This window comes from Cornus florida, unplaced genomic scaffold (genome assembly GCF_030987335.1).
Source record: "Cornus florida cultivar Cherokee Brave unplaced genomic scaffold, ASM3098733v1 CherokeeBrave_3.0.0_Hap2_Chr10, whole genome shotgun sequence".
Taxonomy (NCBI): Eukaryota; Viridiplantae; Streptophyta; class Magnoliopsida; order Cornales; family Cornaceae; genus Cornus; species Cornus florida.
The window spans coordinates 88,916,699-88,937,955 of record NW_026775580.1 but is presented as its reverse complement, the minus strand read 5'-3'; the positions used below and the strand labels follow the sequence as shown (position 1 = coordinate 88,937,955).

General features: G+C 31.8%; 2 protein-coding genes across 9 annotated transcripts; both read left to right on the top strand.

The window, feature by feature from the left end:
• The first annotated feature begins 1,815 nt into the window (after positions 1 to 1,815).
• LOC132279911 (uncharacterized) lies at positions 1,816 to 5,809 on the top strand. Of its 5 annotated transcripts, XM_059781976.1 has the most exons (4): positions 1,847 to 1,949; positions 3,558 to 3,938; positions 4,115 to 4,268; positions 5,336 to 5,809. In XM_059781976.1, the coding sequence occupies exons 2-4, from the start codon at positions 3,932 to 3,934 to the stop codon at positions 5,490 to 5,492; spliced, it is 318 nt and encodes a 105-aa protein (XP_059637959.1). In that variant the 5' UTR covers positions 1,847 to 1,949; positions 3,558 to 3,931; the 3' UTR covers positions 5,493 to 5,809. The 5 variants fall into 5 exon arrangements, with proteins under 5 accessions (XP_059637961.1, XP_059637960.1, XP_059637962.1 ...); XM_059781978.1 differs by lacking the exon at positions 3,558 to 3,938 and having other exon boundaries at positions 1,816 to 1,949; XM_059781977.1 differs by lacking the exon at positions 3,558 to 3,938 and having other exon boundaries at positions 1,824 to 1,949; positions 4,111 to 4,268.
• A 1,327-nt stretch (positions 5,810 to 7,136) lies between these two features.
• Positions 7,137 to 11,187, top strand: LOC132279910 (uncharacterized). Of its 4 annotated transcripts, none has more exons than XM_059781973.1 (6): positions 7,137 to 7,215; positions 7,344 to 7,481; positions 10,018 to 10,274; positions 10,466 to 10,553; positions 10,734 to 10,800; positions 10,895 to 11,187. In XM_059781973.1, exons 2-6 carry the CDS (start codon positions 7,426 to 7,428, stop codon positions 10,946 to 10,948), a joined length of 522 nt encoding a protein of 173 aa, XP_059637956.1. In that variant the 5' UTR covers positions 7,137 to 7,215; positions 7,344 to 7,425; the 3' UTR covers positions 10,949 to 11,187. The 4 variants fall into 4 exon arrangements, with proteins under 4 accessions (XP_059637956.1, XP_059637957.1, XP_059637955.1 ...); XM_059781974.1 differs by having other exon boundaries at positions 7,187 to 7,233; XM_059781972.1 differs by lacking the exon at positions 7,137 to 7,215 and having other exon boundaries at positions 7,246 to 7,481.
• Positions 11,188 to 21,257: the final 10,070 nt, after the last annotated feature.

Below are 21,257 nucleotides of genomic sequence, written 5' to 3'. Positions count from 1 at the left end.
ATTAAAAAATTAATTTTATGATGCAAACAATAATTTGTCTTCATAATTTCATTATCGTATTTAAGTCTGTTTTTTTGGGCAAGTTGTCACATTTTTTAGAATAGAATTCTATGAGTTCTAATCTCCTAGCTGAATGATATAATTAATGGTATTCAGGTTGAATCTTATTTAATTTTTTTATTATTTATTTTTAAAAAATACAAAAGTAAATACGCATTCAGGATAGAACAAAGTGATGTGGCAATCAAGTCTTTTAGGACTAGAGACTCTTGAATTAATCATATTCCTCTCTAAAATTTGGGTGTGGTCTTAAGAATTGAATTTCATGAACCAAAAAAGTATAGTCTAGGAAGAGATAAAAAATAAAATAAAAAACAAATATCATGAATGTGTCATGCCCACCTAAAAATAATAATCTAAGAAGAGACAAAATAAAAATATAATAATAAAAAAAAAATTACTAGTCTACATTTGTCTTAATGAATTTCGGTCTAAACTCCAACCATAAAAGGTCAAAGTTTCCAGAGATGAAGTGAGATAGGAAAATAAAATTAGTTGAATAAAAAATAAAGCATTGGATCAATAAAATTGCTAGTCTTTTGGCAAAAAATGTGTTCAGAACCATGAAAAATGGCGACATAAACACTAATGTATATTAAGATCAAATAATTGAATTAACAATCACTACATTAGTAAGTAAACATGACACATACAAATCTTATGGTTAGATGCTTCCTAGATTTTCTTTGACACGAAACCACCATCTTAATTTATTACATATTACAAAACAAAATTAAGGTGTTTTAAAAAAACATAGGGTTCTATTAAAGTGATTCATGGCCCTTCCTTTTGGTCAGCAAAAGAGCCAATGCCTTTTCACTTATTTAAAGCAACAAAATACAAAAGAAATGCCACCAATAATGTTCCTTAGTCTTAAACCATTCTTGTCGGCACTTTTGTTTGTATTATTGAGAGAGAAACAAAATATTATTCAAATGCTATAACCTATGAAACTAAAACACTTTTTCATTCATTGTCTTCATTGTTGTTTGGTTATGTTCTTTATACTAATCACAAGCTAATCATTTTGTACAAGTGACATCATATGGCAATTTTAGGTAGGACCCATGTCTTGCTCTTGAAAGTTAGGGTTTAATTTAGTGACCAATAAGGCCCTGAAATGGATCGGTTGAAGATAAGGATTAGTTTTTTTAATCATTAATTAACTTGTGCTTTGTTAGTGGATTTGACTTCTGTTGATATTCCAATATGTTAAATAGAATTGGAACAGACAGTGATATTATCACCGACTAACAAGTAAAATCCTTGCTTCAACATTAATCAACCATCTATATATCTAGAAAGCATAACATATTTTTCTAATCTGCCAACAAATCTTCATTTTTGTGTGTTTGTGTGTGTGTTTTTGTAAAACAAGTGCTAATCGCACAAAACAAAGGTGATCTCCAATGCTTGGAGGAGCTTTAGTCCTTAAAAAAAATAAAAAATAAAATTGGTGCAAAGCTAGACTCTTGTTCCGCTTATACAACTGAGACGTATATGATCTAAGTCACATAAGACGGGAACAAAAACAAATTTAAGAGTGGAGCACAAAAGAAGAAAAATTAATTCAGAAACCGTGAAAAGAAAAACAAGAACGAAAATACTATCGAAGCTTGAAAACGTTACTCGTTTAAAAAGATGGTGTGACTTACATGTGACTCTTGTCCGGCCTATACAACTGGGCCATATTTTCTACGTCCATTGATTTAAAAAATAAGCCTATCCTTATAGTCCGATACCCATAACTTTAATCAAGCCCAGCCCATCAGTGGCAGTGCCTAAGACTCGACGGTAGACAACAATACTACAGTGGCAACTTTGCATCTGTAATTTCTGATCACAGCACACAGCCGTCAACAGCTCCCAAGTCGTAGCCGATCAAACAGGTGCTTCTCAGTCGATATGTATGTGCATATATATATGTATGTATGTATGTTTATGTTTGTATATATCTGTCAGAATTCTATCTATGCGTGAGCCTTTGTAGAACTGCATATATTTATATAGAAGCGTGCTTGCGAACAACGTTCAAAACTGTATAAATATGCATATATTATACTTCTTTAATTTCTTCTCCTTGCATTTCTGTTGTTGTGTTTGTGCATTTGTTCTAGGGTTTATAATTGATCTATAAATTAATGACCGTACCAGTGACTATAAGTTGTTAAAAGATTTTTCAATTTAATTAGGGTTTCGGACTTTTGAAGGTAGAATTGATCTTATTTTAAAGCTCTTTCAATAACCAAAATAAAATTTTCAAACAGCTTTGGAGTCTTTTGGAAATGTAAAATTCCTTTCGATTATTATTATTATTGTTATTTTTTTTCCGTATGATGAGATATATTCTGCCATAGAAGAGAACTGAGTTTCAACGTATTTGAAATTTAATTTCCCATCGTTCTAGTTGCCTCAGGGGGATGAATTTTTACTGCATTAGGTAGATATTGACCTGATTCGAGGCATGGGGGTATGTTCCAATCAGAACTAATTATGCCAAACTGTCATGGATTATTATCAAAATAATGAGAAGAATCATTTCTGTTACTAATAAGAAATAAATTGCGGTGTAGTTATCCAGTTTTTTTATGCTGGATAAAATTTAGGAACATAAGACTATTTTTGTTTGAGTAGATTGCAAATTGAAAATAGATTAGCTATATATAGAATTGTGAAAGGCATATTTAATGTGCATTTTGATGCCTTCTTGAATTTGAATGTCCTTGTTGCAATTAATTAAAAAGATTACAAAAAATGGGGTTACTAAGGAAAATAACCAACTCACCATATTTTTACATGTGATTGTTTATTACTTAAAAATAAAAAATAAAAAAATAAATGTGATTGTTTATGGGTTTTCATTGTAATGACTAATATAAGTATCTTTTTATTTGATACGGATCCCACTTTCCCTAGTGACTCAATTCAAAATAAAATTTCTTCTTAAATTGTTGATGGGGGCATTCTATTTCCATAGTACAATCAAACAGATCTTTAGTTTTTCCAACTTGATGGCTGGATAATCAATCCCATATCATCCATGAGTAGTAGTTAACCTCAGTTTTTTTTTTGGTTGAAAGTACGGGTTGAGATTCGAGAACAACCTCTTTGTGCAAATAGTGCCAAAGGGTTAGGTCTAAACCAATTTCCCTCTCCCAGCAATCCAATTATTAGGAACCATTCTGGGTAATGACCCTTTAATTTTTATTTCATCAAAAATAAGATAGACATGAAACCTTTTTGCACGGGCGTCCAAATTTTATTGTTTTTATGGTAACAAGCCATCAATCAAAATGCTACAAAAAAATCAAACTATGCCTCCCTACCTGTTTGGTTGATCCTACCAACAGATAGTATCCACACTATTATATATATACCCGTGTTGTAAAATTGTCATTACTGCATTGAAGAGCTTTCCACCTGATCAAAGGAGATATGTCCACCAAAAAAAATAAAATTGGATGTCCTCATAAGACAAAGTTACTTTCTCATGACAGAAACAATTCAATCTGGTGAAGAATGCCTTGGGGCCCTACATGGAGAGCCAACATAGAGAGATTGTCAAAAGAATTTAGGAGATGGCACCATCTTTTAGCTGAGTGATATCTTTTACCACTCTCAAAGGGGAAGGTGCAGGGTTCAAGTTTCGGAAAAGTACCCTCAAATGGTTCACAGAGATGCATTTTTTTCTTTTTAGCTATTTTTTAATATCTTTCTTTATTATTATTATTATTTTAAAAAAAAATTAATTGGATGTCTTCTTAATAGAAAGGGAAGCTATGATCGTGGCCTTAGTTCCGATCTGCCGATTGTAGGGAATTTCTTAATTGAGTTGTATACTCTATTCAATAATTGGAGGATATTTGGCCATATGACTTGTGAGTGAATTTTCAATTCCTTAGTGTGATGGTTCTTGCTTACTACAGTATATTGCATTTTGTCTGTTGATGTTTAACTTAATTCCCATGATGTATCTCTGTAATAATTATTGCCTTTGTTGTTCACACTTGGTTATTATAAATGGTTGATAATTTCTGTCTTTAACATAAGGTAGCCATGAAGGTGAGATCATCTGTGAAGAAGATGTGTGAGTTTTGTAGGACAGTCAAACGTCGTGGGCGAGTATACATATATTGTTCATCTAACCCCAAGCACAAGCAAAGACAGGGAATGTCAACATTTGCATATGAAGGGCTACCACCTCCCCAGTATGTATTCTTATGCATTATCTTTTCCCAGCCTACAAATTTCCTAAATTGACAATGTATATCTTGAAATTTGTAGGAATTTAGTTTTGGAATTTCAAAAGGAGGCATGCATATAATGTATGTTCTATTTAAAAGTTGGATTCCATAATATTATAATAGTATATAAATAAATAAAAACTTATTTTGGGACAGAGTGGAGTATACTTCAAGCATCTTTAGGTGACCATTTTAAGGTAGTGAAAAGCATTCTAAATGATTGTTACCAGCTTTCAATATGAATGCTAAATCATTGCAAAGCGAAAACTTGATAGTATCTATGTAAAATGGAAAAATAAAAGTTGGTGAAGGGAAAATCTTAAAAATAAAGAAAAAGATGAAGAAGAATAAGAAGAGGAAAGAGGTGGACAAGAGATTTACCTTCAGATGCCTTGGTGCTGAGCAGAAGAAAAGATAAAAGGTGTTTTTGTGATGATGCTGGCTACTGCCTTGACAGAACAGAATGGGGTAGGGCTTTGGTACTTTATAAGCAGTGATACACACCACAGGGACTGGAGCAGCTGAATTGGGGTCTCCTTCTGGGGCTCTGTTTGCGACTTGGATAGTTGAATCATCACTATCGGATCTTTTGTTTAAAGCATCTTTTATTACGAAATTATTAGAATGGGTATCTTTTATGTACATTATTATTATCTTGATAGTTTCAGATGTTAAGCCGGTCTGGTGAACCAGCTTTTTGCTAGTATCTCGACACAGGCAGTATAATAGGATAATGCATAATGGTCTGTTGTCTGGTTCCCCATTCAACCAGCCCAACAGGTTGTTTTGGTTTGGTTCCAAGAACGACTTCGATATTTTTGTGGTGGGGTCTGCTCGTAAACCTCTCTGTCTTTCTCTCTCACACACACACTCTTTTGAAGATGGACCTGATTTTGATAAAATTCATGTTGCCATTGAGGTGAAGCTGCTCATCACTAGATATATTCTTTTGACGGGCAATACAGCTGGAATCTTTGCTATAAGCAGTGTAATGGACTTTCAAATTATTTGTTGACATTGATCTATTCCAGGTTCTTGGAGGCAAGTGAAAAGCAGGAGACTTCCGTCAATCGCGGGTTCCATGGTGCTCTGCCTGCTGTTTTACCCGGCAAGAATGTACCCTCTATGATATATGGGTGGAGAGCAAGTTTGGCATCTTTGCTGTTCAAACAAGGCAATAAGCAGTAGAAGATACAGCTGGGGAACTGTTAGTTGATGTTATAACATGCAGTTCCTATTTTAGGCCTCCTTGGATTGCATTTTGGTTGTTACTAGTTCTTTTGTACTGATTGTTCTATGTTTTTTTTCCCCGACTCTCTTATGTTAACATGCCTCTACGAAAAAGAAAACACCGGAAACAACTTGGGCATCCTGCTGGTGCTCATGAAATATCAGGAATTTTGGATTGTGCAAAACCCGTTTTTCTTTTATCTTCTTGTAAATGAGAGAAATTATGATTCTGGAATTTAATCCTTCTTATCGCAAACTATTATATTTCAACAGAAGGGATTTCAACCTAGCATGCAATTATATGTATATGTGATCGGAAGTCGGGTTCCATTTTTGCGAGGCATTGTCACGAAACATTCCAAAAATTCTATGCTGTGATGTGTCCTGCTACAGGTAGACCTACTTCTACAAAACCTTGAAATTTCATTTTTGTTTCCTCAGTATTTTATCTCCAATTCCACTTAAACCAACCAAAGGTGGAACAGCTAATCCAACGATAGAGTGTGTTCTCACTAATTGAGAGTGTTGAATGACCTTTATCACTAGTCCAAGCAAATGAGCAATGACCCGATTTTGAGCAATTACTGTATGAATATGGAGAAGATTTTAGAATTAGATACTTTGACACATTGCTTAGATCTCTGGGAATAGTTTGGTGTCCGTGCACCAATTCATCCGAATTGTATATGCAAAACACATACGTACGTGTACACAATACATACTGTGCATCAAACGCACTCAATACTTTCTCGATCTTTGGAATAAGGAGTTGAGATCACCCAAGTTCCAACTCAGTTGAGGATTTTGGCAAATAATGCAACTAACTTGTGGTTTATTCCGTGGCACATCTCAACCACCTCTCGACGCTCTACGAAGTGCAAGTGTGTGATAGATTTCAGTTGATTTATTATGTGTTTCAATTATTGAGCCAATGAGGTGGCTGATTCCCTGCTTATTGGTTGGCCAATCGACTCACAACGTTTGGCAAAGCTAATCATAAATTAATATTTATCTTAGTTACATCAGCCCCACATTGCGCTCTACCCTTCAGTCTTTTAACATTATCAATTTTTTTTTTTTTTTACTATCCTTTGTCTTGGGGTTATAGATGCTACAAACTAGTTATTAATCATGAAATCATATAAGTAATTTTAGTGACAATCTTTCACATGCAGTCAACATTTCTCTTATACGAAATTTTGAAAAATACATTTGAAACTCTTTATTTTAGTTTTTATATAGTAAAATTATGAATAACTTAAAATTTTATTTGGTCGATATTAAGCCACACAATTTTTTTAATTTGGTGTTGCCATCATGCTTAACACGCTATCTTTTCTACTTCCTTTTGTGCAACTTAAATTTTATTAATTTTGTTAGGACGTTCCACGTCCTCTTTTTCTCACTTCATTTTGTGTGACTTGAATTTTATAACTTTAGTGCTCTCGCCCCCCCCCCATTTGACTTAAAAATACAAAAACAACCTTCAATTAAATTATCAATAAATTTGTAGGGTTTACAATTTTACTCCCAAGAAGAGCACGCGTATAGCATGTGACCCATTCCATATAGAATATGAGTGAGAATTTAACATCTTATCCACATTATTACTGTTATAATTAATAATATTATTACTCACAACTGCTTCCAAAGGGAAGAAGAAAGAGAACTAAAAAGAAAGGCAGTGGCGGCGACGGTGGTTAATATTCTTTTTTTTAACTTTGATTTCACTTTATACATACATGAAACCCTAGAAATGTTCGTCCATTATTGGAGCTCACAATAATTGTATTTTCTTCCAATTGACAGGTTTTTCAGATCCTTCATATAGTGGATTCTACACACTCTATGCTTCAACCGATCTGAGTTTGATTCGACTCAAAAGAGAAGAATGATTCTGTACCGTTCTTTTACTGCTTGGATCAGTCACTTTCTCGCTTGCATAGGGTAAGTTCTCGCTTTCATTCCATAAATTTTGTATCTTTTTCTGTAGATTTTTTCGTTTAGATTCTGCTTGTTTGCTGAGAAAATATAGAAAAATGAAATAAAATCGATTGTTTTGTTTAATTTTTCAAAAAAAGGCTTTGCTGAATTGATCATTTTTCTTTTGTTTTTTTGGGTAATGAAATTGGCTGTGATTGTGGCAACTGTGTCAAATTTCCCCTCTCCTCTAACCCCCCCCCCCCGCCCCCCCCCCCCCCCCCCCCCCCCCCCCCCCCCCCCCCCCCCCCCCCCCCCCCCCCCCCCCCCCCCCCCCTAAACCCAACATACGTAGCAATGAATTATCAAATGCAAACCAAACCATGTTTTAAATACTTGGAATGCCATTTATCAATTTGGGGGGCAAAAAAAAAAAAAAAGACATTTTCTGGTGTACTCTATAAAGCCTCATGATCCTGATATTGTGTTCCACATGATGAACTAGATTATTACTTGATTTTTCACATGGGTAAAAGAAAGATGTTGTATTTGCAGATTCATGTTATTGTGTTTGGGTTCAAGATTTGTATGATATGCTGGATTTCAACATTATACTCATGAAGTTGGTGTGATCTCATCATCTTTAGTAGGAATTTAAATTACTTGTTCGAAGCATTCCAATTGTGATTTAGTTTCGGGTAAAATGCAGAAAACACCCCCATATAGTGCTTATGCCCCCTTGTGTTCATTAAACACTCCTAAAGTCTTAAAAGTGTTCAAATAAGGACCTCTTGACACTTTTCCGATAACGGTTAAATAAAAAGACTAAAATACCCTTCTTTCAATATAGGCAACCAAACAGACTAAAATTACTTCTCCTTTTATTTTTTTATTTATTTTCCCATTTCTACCTTAACATTGTTTTTTGTAGTTGATCGGCTAGAATCCCATCGGCGGCAATTCCTTTCGGCAACTTCTTTAAATTTATTAAGAACTGGTAATATTTTCTTGAGCTTTCTGGCTCTCTAAAGAAGAAAATATGGAAATAAGAGTGAAAAAATGATAGATATTTTCCAGATTAAAGTCATAATACCTTGTATACAGAGAGATTTGAAACATGGATTCAAGTCAGAATCCATGGATTCTGGAGAGAAGCTAGATTTAAAAACAGATTCCTGTCGGAATCCATGGACCTTAAATTTCCCATGTTGTAGTTGACGGGTCTTGGTTCAATAAGATGATATCGACGGCAAGAGAAAGTTTGATTCCGATCGGATTCCGGTGAGAAGCCAGATTTAAAACATGGATTCTAATCAGATCCAATGAATCGACCACCGCTTGATGCTGGAGTTCCTGATGGCGGAGGGACCCATTTCTCCTCTTGCAATGCTTCTATACTATAGCGATTTCACAAAACGCCTCCTGGCAGTATGAGCAAAAAAGAAAAAGAGATTTTGGGAAAGGAAAGATTCTATGATGAATTATAGAATCAATAATGTCCATAAACCACTAAGACAAACCACAATTGCCCATAAAGTACACAAATAACACCATCTCTCCTTCCTGAGGGTACACGGTGAGAGAGTTGGATTGAGGGAGAGAAAGCTGGTAGAGTTGGAGAGAGAGATTGGTGAGAGTTGTAGAAAAATGGTAAAATATAGTTAGGGGCATTTTTGTCATGTTAAAAGGGCATTTATGGAATTATACATTTATTTTATGTCACATGTCAAAGTTAACAATTTTTTTCTGGCAGAAAGTTAATTTGCTACTTTTTTCAAAAAGTAGGGTTTGAACCACACATTAAAATTTAGGGTTTCATTGTACAAAAAATCTATAATATAGGGTTGTTTTTCTACACTTTGCCCTTCAGTTTTCGGTTGCTAATAAGTACCTTATTTAAATTGTTGATGAGTGGGTCAAACACTGTTGAAATTATCATTATGGGTATGCAGAAGTTTGTTGAAGAATTGAAAACCTAAGAGTCAGTTTGGATTGATAAAAATAAGAGGAAGAGGAAGGGGAAGATTTGGTGGGAAACCTTATTTCGTGTCTGTTTTAAGAAATTGAAGGGAAAAATGGAAGGATGTGGAGGGAGAAGAAGGGGTTCACTTAATCCTTGTGCCTTTATTTTCTTACCCTTCTAGAAGTGGACGAAAATGGAGGAAATGATAGCAGAGTTAATAATTACCTGTTTTTCCCTTTTTATAACAAGTGAATATTAGTTTACTCTTATTACTCATAAAATATAACAATCATTTCCCTTAACAATCTTTTCTTAACACAATTTAAGGTTAATACTATCTTATTCCTTTCTTTTTCCCTCATTAATCAACTACTACGAGGGGTTAACATTATCCTCTTCTTTCTTTTCTTTTCTCTCATAACTAATGTTGTCATTTATTTTCTTTTTCCTCCTACAATACCAAATGCAGCCTAAATTTGAGTTGGAAAAATAGAATTGAATGACTAGACTACATATATTGTGTTGGTTGGCATGCCATTGAGTTATTTTTTTGCCGGCATTTATTGTATATGTGAATAAACCTGAATTGTAACAGAGCAGAGGTTGTCTTGGAAGCTGCACCAGACCCTCACCAATTATTGCTGTGGATGAGCCCTCACAGGGACTGCGAATTCAAGGGCAGATGGTGAAGAAACCAAGCGTATCAGAAGATTTCTGGAGCACCAGTACATGTGATATGGACAACAGTGCATTTCAATCTCAGAGGAGCATCTCATCTATAGGCATATCAAACCAGAGCCTCAGTAACTCCAGTGGCACTGGCAGTACTAGCAACCATTCTGAATTTATTAATCATGGCAAGTTTTACTTTGTTTAATGTTTTGTTCTTATGTTGAAACTTCCCTGGAAAAAAAAAAAAAGAAAGAAAAATAAGATGTCCATGCATCCATTAGTGACTCTTAATCACCTTTTGTGCATAATACCCATAAAAAGGTGGGTGCCAAGTGTGGTACTTCATGTGATATAACCTTGACAGTGTTGGTTTCAGGCCTCCTTCTCTGGAATCAGATGAGGCTTCAGTGGATTGAAAATAATAGGTCTGAGAACCAGGAACAAGTTCGTGAACCCAGATTAAGGTCTCTACCTTGCTCTTGTCATGTTTTTGATGTAGTGGTTTTGTGTTACGCTGGTTACAAAAGGAAAAGTTTATACCCTTCATAGTAATCTGAGAACCATGTTTTTGACGCAGTGGTTTTGTTTTCGCATTTTTTTTTTTTTTTCCGCCCTTTCCAAGCTAATTCGTTTTGTTGTTGCAGCTGCAACGCGTCTTATGAGAACTTGCTTGGGACTAACAAGCGTTTCTTCAGGCCAATCCCTCTCTCTGTAAGTCAGCTGTTCTTTCTGGTGCCTTTAAACAGTTCTGTTATTGTTCTATTGGGTACTCTTGTTTAATTTGTAATTGGTCTCCAACTGACAGGAAATGGTAGATTTTCTAGTGGACATATGGGAGCAGGAGGGTTTGTATGATTGAGTAGGGTGTTGTATCAATTTTTTTTTTTTTTTTTTTTGTACATATGGAATCCTTTCCGTCGTGAGTTCTAACTTTAAGGGCTTGTTGTATCTGGGTGAAAGAGCAAAAAAGTCCAGGTTCTGTGTTAATTGCATTTTCACATGCTTTTATCCATCCAATACTTCTTCTGTTTTTCCTTCTTCTCTCAACTGTAAATGCCTATCGAGATGACGATTATTTAAGGATGGGCTGATTTTTAATGTGGCCTTCTTTTGTGTGTTTGCATCACTTGGGATTGATGTTTTGTCAATCAGTTTGAAAGGAAATGTGTAAAAGGTACTGAAAAAAAAAAAAAAATGAGAGAGAAATAATATGGCCTCTTTCCTTTGGTTTGGTAATTTGATGCCTTTGTTAATCTTGTTAGATGTTGCTCAAGTATTTTTCATATAAGCTTCTTTTTGACAAATCAAACTGGTTATTTAAACTAGAGATAGCATGAGGGGACAATACCGAGCGATGGCATGAGAAACAGAAGAAACTGGTTGAGCAGAAGCAATGGAGAAAATATTTGGTTAGTCGGAGCATCGAATAAGTCTTGGAAATATAAGTTTTTTGTTAAACCATATTTGACATTTCATATATTTTATCAGAAGAAGGATTCAAATTGAGAAGCACAATGTAGCTGGATGACAATGTAATGAGAAGCACTAAAAATTAGTGAAAAGCATGGGAGAAAATGCATTTCACTTTTGACGTTTCAGATGTTCATTTGAGTGATTGGAAATGTATTAAAACTGAGACTCTGTTTGGATGCTGAGATTTCGAATGGAATTACAGATCAACATGTTTTAAACGTCGAAGGTCTAGACAATATTTTTGTGTGCACGCCTCAATCCAGATCCTCTTGTATTCTTTCATTAACGGAGCTGCAACACGATTAAATCAAGATAAAACCTATGATTTAATTGTATTACAGCCTTGGTTAGTGGTACGATTAATCAAGGTTGTAACATGATTCATGGATACGAAATAATATTGGGCACCTCAATTTTATTGTGTTGAACGTGTATGGTTCGCTACATGACAAAAAGGGCGTTTTCAGCGACCTAAATTTGTTTTGGTAGTTTGCAGTGGTTTCAACTTTTAAAATGTTTACCCCAAGTTTTCTTTTATAATTATTATTATAATGTTGCAAGTAAAACACACACATATTCCACTCAAAATGCAGAGGAGATGTCACTAATTACATTTGGATCTGAAAAAGAGGGTAAGAGCTGGAATTATATACACAGGGCTAACCAACAATTGGTGTATGTGTCCAGCTTTTCCACACGAACCAGTGCTTTCCCACTAGCAAAAAAAATTGGTTGAACTAACTTTCCCTACTAAAAATATATTTGTTTGTGTAAATTGGCTTTGTTTGGTACGAGAAGATATCAGGTATATCAGGCGTATCACGTTATTGAGTAGTATAGTATGATTGGGTGGTCATGACATGACATGTCCGACTCATCTAATATCTACCTTTAATGGACTTTGTAGTATATTCACTGATTGCAAATGAGACGTATAAATGATCATTTCTATTTCACATTTGTACAATTTATGTAAGCAAGTGACTTCTTTCTTTTCTTATATATTCTTGTTTAGAAAAATAAGTGGTATTTTACCATTGTATCACCAAAGCTAAAATTAACACATTAACCTGCGCTAATCATCACTATTTTTTATTTTTATTTTTAAGTTTACACATCGATAGAACCAGTTAGGTCATTAGCTTAATGATACAGGAGGTAAGGATTTGATTCCGTAGTGGTGGGTAATTTCTAAAATAGAAATACTTCAATCGAGTATTTCCCGTAAGATATAATAAATTACACCCCAAATTAACAAACCCAATTTTTTATTAGTATGTTTTTCATGGGAATTAGTATGCATAAGCATCTTAAATCTTAATAAGAGTATTGTGTTCTGATTTAAGTCACACAATTCTTCTCAATTGATGTCGCTCTTATGCTTCAAGCGTGCTCTCGCTCCACACACGTTTTTTGCTCCCGTTTCTTACTATTTGTGACTTAATTTTGTCGTTTCCGCACTTTCGCTCTCGAATGTACTCCTACTCTCACACCCGCTTTATGTTATTGAAGTTCAGATTTTGAATTATTTGAAGAGATTCAATGATGTTTATAAGTATTTAAATGAAATTCTCCTTATATGCCCAAAGAAATATGAAATGAATATCCACAATTTTTTTACTAAATACAGATTTCCTTCACCTCCTTTGAAATATCATCTTTGATTTCCAACGTAGATTAACCAAAAACAATGAAATCTTCTTTATTTATTTTCTCAGTAAGTTAAAGTTAAAACAATGAATCTTGAGAGATACTGTGGTTGGACAGCCAAAAAAAAAAAAAAAAAAGATATTGAGAGATACTGGTTTATAAAATAGAAGATATTTTTCAATCATGATTTATTGAATATTCCAAGCCCTCCAAAAACACAAAATCTCCCATGATATCGCGAAGATACAAGAACATGCATCGCATCTTAATTAGTGCAAATGTTAAAGAAAACAATATATATTACAATATATATTATGCATATAATAAATGTATGTACAATCAGGATAATAAATTGATTGAGAATAATTTATAAAAACCCTTTTTCCAAGAAGATCCTTGGATGTGTATAAACTATATATTTATTAAAACACTAAATGGAGAAACAACTTGATCATTCAAAGTTGAATGAATCTGGTCTTTTACTATCCTTAATCCAACAAAAACATTTGACCCCAATATATATATATATAATTCCACGGTTTGTTATCAATTGTTTTCTCTATGTAGTTCCCAAGATGCTTTTAAATGTTTTTTGTATTGATTAGTTAAAATTTTTAATATACAAATAAGGATTGCTTACGCATATATATATATGTATGTAAATTGGAAGGTATTAATGCTTACGCACATTAACAATGTGAAACCGTGTGCAATTTATCAGCATTCCAACGAATTATTTATCATTCATTCCCCTCATGCCGAACGGACAAAGATTTTTTTTTTTTTTTTAGGGGACAACATTAGAATTTCACATATATATAATTATGATATGAAAAAATTTCTAGTATTTAATACTTTAAAAATATATATTTCACAACGGCTTGGAGCCTTAGAAGTCCGTGGGAGGTAGTCATATCATGTCATTGATATTTTCACTCAATGAAAATGAAATACATCTCTTTCTTTAGGCATTTTTAAACATAAGATAACTCTGTTTTTCAATTGAACCTAGTTAAAAAGATGTTATAGACGTTCATTATTGATAATCTATGAATCTTACAAGTTTATATGATATTTTTTTTATTCACACTTACGCCTAAAAAATGTTGATAAGAAGTTTATATGTATTTTTTTTTATTATTGATTTGACATACAAAAAACATGATATAATAAGTGCACCAAATATTTACTCCTAAAATATCATTAGAAAATTTTTTCCTAAATAAATACTCGTATCATTATAATTAAAACATATATAGCTGGTTTTTGAGCCCGAGTCATTAGTTTATCCCTTTTTTTTCCTTACTTGGCAGTAAAAATTAAATGCTAGGTCGTGGTATATTCAATTATTCATGTAATTAATCTGTTTATATATATATATATATATATATATATATATATATAGAGAGAGAGAGAGAGAGAGAGAGAGAGAGAGAGATTTGTTAATTTGTTAATGACAAGTTTTCTACACCAAATTGTGTATTAAGGGAAGTTATAACCACTAATTAAGGTGGTGTAGTGACTTGTGATAGGTGCAGTTTGGACCATACGTACTAGGTCTGTGAATGAAAAAGTAAGCATTCACGTTTCAGCCCACCAGTTTGAAAATTTTAGTATCAAACATTTTTAGAGAATGTATTTGTAGATTATTTAGTCATATTTTAGGGTTAATTACGTATTTCTTTTTGTAATTTATCTGGATGAGTGCACATGATCATCAATGAACTGGCATGGTTTCTTTTGCGCATTGAGATCAACAAAATGTGTGGTTTGACAGCCAATTTGCTTTGTTAATCCAAAAAGTTGAATGGGATTAAAAATTAAATTAATTTTAGCACCTCAATTACAAGTTGATCACATGGTATTAGCTTTTGTTTTATTTTTAAATTGAAATACATGATTAATTACCATACAAAAGCTTGAAATACATGAGTTGGAAAGGCTATTAAATTGAAATACATGATTCAAATGAACCAGGTACAGTTGTACATTCAATTGAAATACAAAAGCTTGCTGATGATAGTAATGTTTCAAATGAATGAGATACACTTCATCTTTGTCAAGACTAAGACAGAAATGAACCAGGTACAGTTGTACATTCAATTCGCAAAAATTGAAAATACGCGGAATGTTAAATTTGTATGTGGTGAGACTCCTAAATTTGCAAGAAAATAATATTTTTCTAAAATAAAATTTCTATTATACAAAGAAAAAGGATCTAAATATGTACTCATAAGACTTTAATTAAATAATTTATTTAATAAATAAATAAATATGTTTCTGAAAAAATAATTAAATTTATTAGTTATGTTACGTTTAGTTGAAAGGTTGAAAAAATTAGAAGGAAAGATGGAAGAAAAGACAAAACATTGCCCTATCCCTAGATGGCCTTTTTTTTTTTCAATTTGCTTTAATGTCCTTTTTATCCATCACTGAATCATTATGAATTTTTTGATGTCATCATCTTCGTTTTTTTTTTTTTTTTTTTTGTTTGAACCAGTCAAAGTATATAATTCAATGTATATTTGTTAAAATAAAAAAGGTGAATGTGTACGTGCCAAAAGTCAAGGCCTTTAAGTAGAATTATCTGAACCTACTATACTAACGCGTGACGTTAGAAGACAAAGACCAAAGAAATTAAGAACTCTACATATTTTTTGAATAAATTGTCACACTTTTCAATCCTAATTTTCATCACAAATTGATCCAAGTATACGTGTGTCAAATTGATCCAAGCGTGTGTGTGTGTAAGGCTTTACAATATATATATATATATACATATATAGTGGGAACAGAGAATACCCAAAGAGAGATCCAATGATTCTAGCCCTCCTTTTTCTCTATCTTTCTCTCTCATCCACTTTTTTCTCAATAAACATTTTTTTTTTTTTAATTTATTGCTGCCCACACCTATATATATATATATGTATATGTATGTATGTATAGGACCGACATATCATGATCATCTCATCTCCATGACACCAAGACCTATTCCCATTCATTGCACATCTAACGTAACTATCTTCACTGAATATTATTACCACTTAAAGGACGTGCATGCACCTTATCTCATCTACTATATCTCTCTCAAGTCTCAATCTATAATAAGATGATTAAAATGTCAATATGCAATTAATCTTAAGAAATAATCTAGAAAATTCGATTTTTTATTTTATTTTTTAACTAATAAGTCATGCACTGGACTTGAACATTAAACCTTCCATTTAAAAAAGTAGAAGAAACATCACTTGGAGCTAAGTTCTTGTCAGTGTAAGCTAGTTGATTTAATTAATTTTGGTATTTAATACATTTAATCATGTTTACGTGCACTACAGGCCTACTGATTAGTGGTTTAAGTGTGTTACAGTTGTGTTTGTGCCTATATATATATATATATATATATATATATATAATATGTATACACACACATAGGTGCTGATACATCATACAAGTGGAGCAGTTCTGTTGTGAGCTTTTTGGTTCAATTCTGTTAACCAAACCCTCAATTAATTATTTACTTTGTTCCCAAGTTTCTAGCTGTATTTGATCTAGAGTCCACTCATCCCCTCGACAAACTTGCATTAGTATAGAGTACACAAATTATAATCTATATATATATATATATATATATATATATATATATTATTCTTATTTACTTAGAGCATGATTCGCCGCATCGACCGATGTGTAATTCTTTTTCAAGTCCGATACGCAATTCATATCAATTAGTTTATGCTGATTTTGTCCGAGTCCGTTACACTGCGATCACAACCATGATTGTTACTGCGAACCATGATCTAGAGTCCTCCTTTTAGCATTTAAAGCGATTAGATTGGAGAGTCAGTAGATAGAGAAATTATTAGATGGTCTTGGACCATTAACACTTGGTGGACCAGTTAAATACAGACTCTCGAATTGATAAAATAGCCCCACAAGATTTTATTAATAACTAACAAAGTTTCATGATCGGAGGATTTTCATTGAATTAGTTCATTAAGGGTCAAATAAATCAGGATGGTTTAATAATTTCTCCAGTAGATGAGGTGAGTATTGTACTAAGTAATTAATTGTTGGCATTTAAAGTGTTTTTTTTTTATTTTTTATTTTTTCTCTCCCTTTTCAGTAAGTTTCTTAAAGGATATTAAATTAGGTCTTACTGCATTTCCTGCACTCGTTTGCAGATGATACGATCACCATGCATGCATGCACTTAATTAGTAGGCAAGTTGGAAGTTATACAGTAGTTAACAAAGCTCCACTGAAATCAAGTGGCATATATATAAACACACACACATATATTTCATTATGATTTTAAAAGTAATTATAAGAGTTGGTTGTCACTACTTATGATCACAAGTTCAGCTGAATGGAGAGTGACGTCCATAGGCTCAATAAAGGACATATTGTGGGTGGGTTAATTTAATTGTCACTTGGAAATGATTAAATTTGTATTGAATTTAAACAGTTTATAATATAATATATAGTTCAAGTGGATGTTAAATTAAAGCATTTAATTGTAGAAATAATAAGTACATACATGGAAATGGTTACATAAAGCAATTATAGAGTATTTGTATTGAATTTAAACAGTTTATAATATAATATATAGTTCAAGTGGATGTTAAATTAAAGCATTTAATTGTAGAAATAATAAGTACATACATGGAAATGGTTACATAAAGCAATTATAGAGTGTTCAGATTCAAGGGCACATACAGTTTTGTATGAGTTGGATCTACATATCAAGTTGCATGATGTGAGAGAGAGAGAGAGAGAGAGAGAGTGAGGATGTTTTTATGAATGAATTCCATTTATCATGAAGAAAAAAAAAAATCCCAAGTGAATACAATTGGCTGAACAAATGTAGCTGTCTTTTTGATAGATGTGCTTTGGCTGTAGCTTCTGAATGTGGAAATAACTTTAATTGTGTCAACTGTCAACCATGATCAACTAGGGATGAAGATTTATTATTATTAACAATTTGAAAAATAAAATATTTATATTATAATTTTAAACAAGACCATTAAATTACTACATGGTTAAAACAAATTAAATGGAACAAAAAACAATTATTATTACTATTATATATCACTTTGTAGTCTCGATCATCTTACTTATTATGAATTTAGACAATATGATGATATGTTTACTAATGATTGCGATACAATCAGTATTATTTATCCATGATTGGGATAGGCATGTGTATTTGGTGATTGTTATTACTATTATTTATTATTTAAAAAGAAAAAGAAAAATTGAAATTACTATAAAAGTTAGGTTATATATGCCATAAACATGTCCTTTAAAAGAAAAGAAAAAATAAATAAATAAATCTTGATTTTTAAACTAAAAGAATAAGATATGAATGAAATCTCAAAACTATAAAAATTTTATTTTCTGGCTAGCTACTCATAGTCAATTAACTTCTTCTTTTTTTCCCCAAAAATTGAATTAATTTTTTTTAAAAAAGAAAAATTGTATTTATTGTGCAATAAAATCAAGTAATCAATGTCTATCACATAAAATATAAAAAATTAGTATAATAATTGGTGTTTCATTTATTAGGCAATTGTCAACTGTAGAAAAAAAAAATGAATTTTCAATATTGAGAAAAGAAAAGAAAGTAGTAGTAGTTAAATGGGGGCAAAATTGGATTTGTGTGAAGAAGCTTCAGATCCATTGCATGCATAGATAGACTTTAACCCTAGCTCTGATTTCAAACTTTTGGGCATACATTAATGGACTTGTCTAACCCTTATTCCCTTCGACCTGCACAAATCAAAGTTCATTGCACACCACATTAATTTCCATCTTGTCTAAGAGAAAGGAACCAAAAAGGTCATGTATGCACCCCATCTGACATGGGTCCCACTCATCCATCCTTTTCTCATCCCATTTTCCATAGCTTTCTACTGTTCAAGTCAATCTCTGCGCGTGTGCGGCATAACACATATTGACCGCTGCTGGTGAACAAGTCAATGATCAACATTTTTTTTAAGTTTATTGAATAAAAACTGTTCCGGATGTAATCTGGAGGGGGTTCTAATGCATGTACTCATCTTGGTTTTGATTTTGTCAACATCAATTTTGGGAATTTTTTTTTTTTTTTTTTCAAATTTTTTGCTAAAATAAATTTTATTGACTAGCTTCATAATGGACCAGAGTCACTTTGACGCCACTTCTAACATAATTCAAAATTAATAATACTTTATATAATTTCTTTTTAGTTGATAATGGTAGTATTCGGCCTCTTAAAATATATATGTAATTAATAATATTTCTGCTGTGAACAAGTCAATGATCAACATTTTTTTTTAAGTTTATTGAATAAAAACTGTTCTGGATGTAATCTGGAGGGGGTTCTAATGCATGTACTCATCTTGGTTTTGATTTTGTCAACATCAATTTTGGGAATTTTTTTTTTTTTTTTTCAAATTTTTTGCTAAAATAAATTTTATTGACTAGCTTCATAATGGACCAGAGTCACTTTGACGCCACTTCTAACATAATTCAAAATTAATAATACTTTATATAATTTCTTTTTAGTTGATAATGGTAGTATTCTGCCTCTTAAAATACATATGTAATTAATAATATTTCTCATCTACATAGGCAAGAAAGTTTCAAAATTTTCTTAAAAAACAGTTCCAAAGGAATTCAAATAATTGAACTTTATCATCAAATCAAAATAATTATGGTTGAAATTGTTATTATTTATTATTAGTATTCAAAAAATATTTTTCTTTTTCAGTTAAAATATATATATATATTTTTTAATTTTTTGATATTTGATAAAGATTTAAATCGAGATTAAAGACAAGTCCATCGAACAAAACATATAAAATAACTTAAAAATTAATAATTAAATTATTTTTATTAAATTTTAATATTTTTATTCTCATAAATATTTTACGACAATCAAACACTAAAAAATAAAAAATAAAATTATCTTACATCCAAATATACAAAGCCCTAATTCCTATTAACAATCTAATATAGTGTGCGTGTATTTGTGGGTGGGGGTTGGGGGGAGGTGGGGGTTTGTTTGTATATCTGCAACAAAGCAATTATGACTTTTTCCAAAGGAACAATGTATTCACTCAACTATTACAATTTAGTTGCATTGACATGAATAAAAATATAAGAGACCGGATGATTTACATATATATATATATATATATATATATATATATAAAATAATAATATATTTGATTTTTTTGAAAAGATAATTTGCCATTTTTAGAAAATGCAAGAAGTGAATTTCGATCTTTTATATTGACTTATAAATAAATTGCTCGTGAAAGTGAGTATATAAATGTAAAAATATTCCTTTATATACTACATTCATACGAAAAATTATATATTTGTTTACATTTAACCACTATCTAGGCATATGAATTTAGATTATAAATTTTAAAAATAAATTATGAAAAAATATCATTTTCCTTTTTTGTATGTCATTTTCATTTTTATTAATTATTTTATACAGATGGCTTACTCCCATTCATATGAATTTAAGACAAAAAAATTTATAAAAAAAAAAATTGTGTGACATTCACACTTTACTTTAAAAAAGAGCTAAGGCTCCAAATCACAATTCACTATATTTTTTAATAAAATAACTAATATAAGAGAAGTGATAAATACATCCCACTTATGCACTCAAAATGATATTATGATCCTTAATTATAATTCCCTTAATTAATATTATGTGAATCAAGTTTCACCCAGTTAAATAATTTAATTTAAGAAAAAAGAGAAGAAAAATACATTTATCAAATAAAAAAAAAAATAGAATGCATTTATGATTTATAATTATTCACCTTAACAACAAGAAAAATAGAATTACTTACTTATCAAAACAAGAGAAATAGAAAACACAAATATTTCAAAATGAAGAAGTAAAAAAACACAAAAAAACAAAAAACAAAACTGGGAGTACCCGGTTCCAGTAAGAAGATAGCATTGGTGGTTTCCAGTTTCCGGTTTCTGGTTTTGGTACAAGTGGCAAGTCCTCAGGAATTACCGGGAAATCCGGTTTTCGGG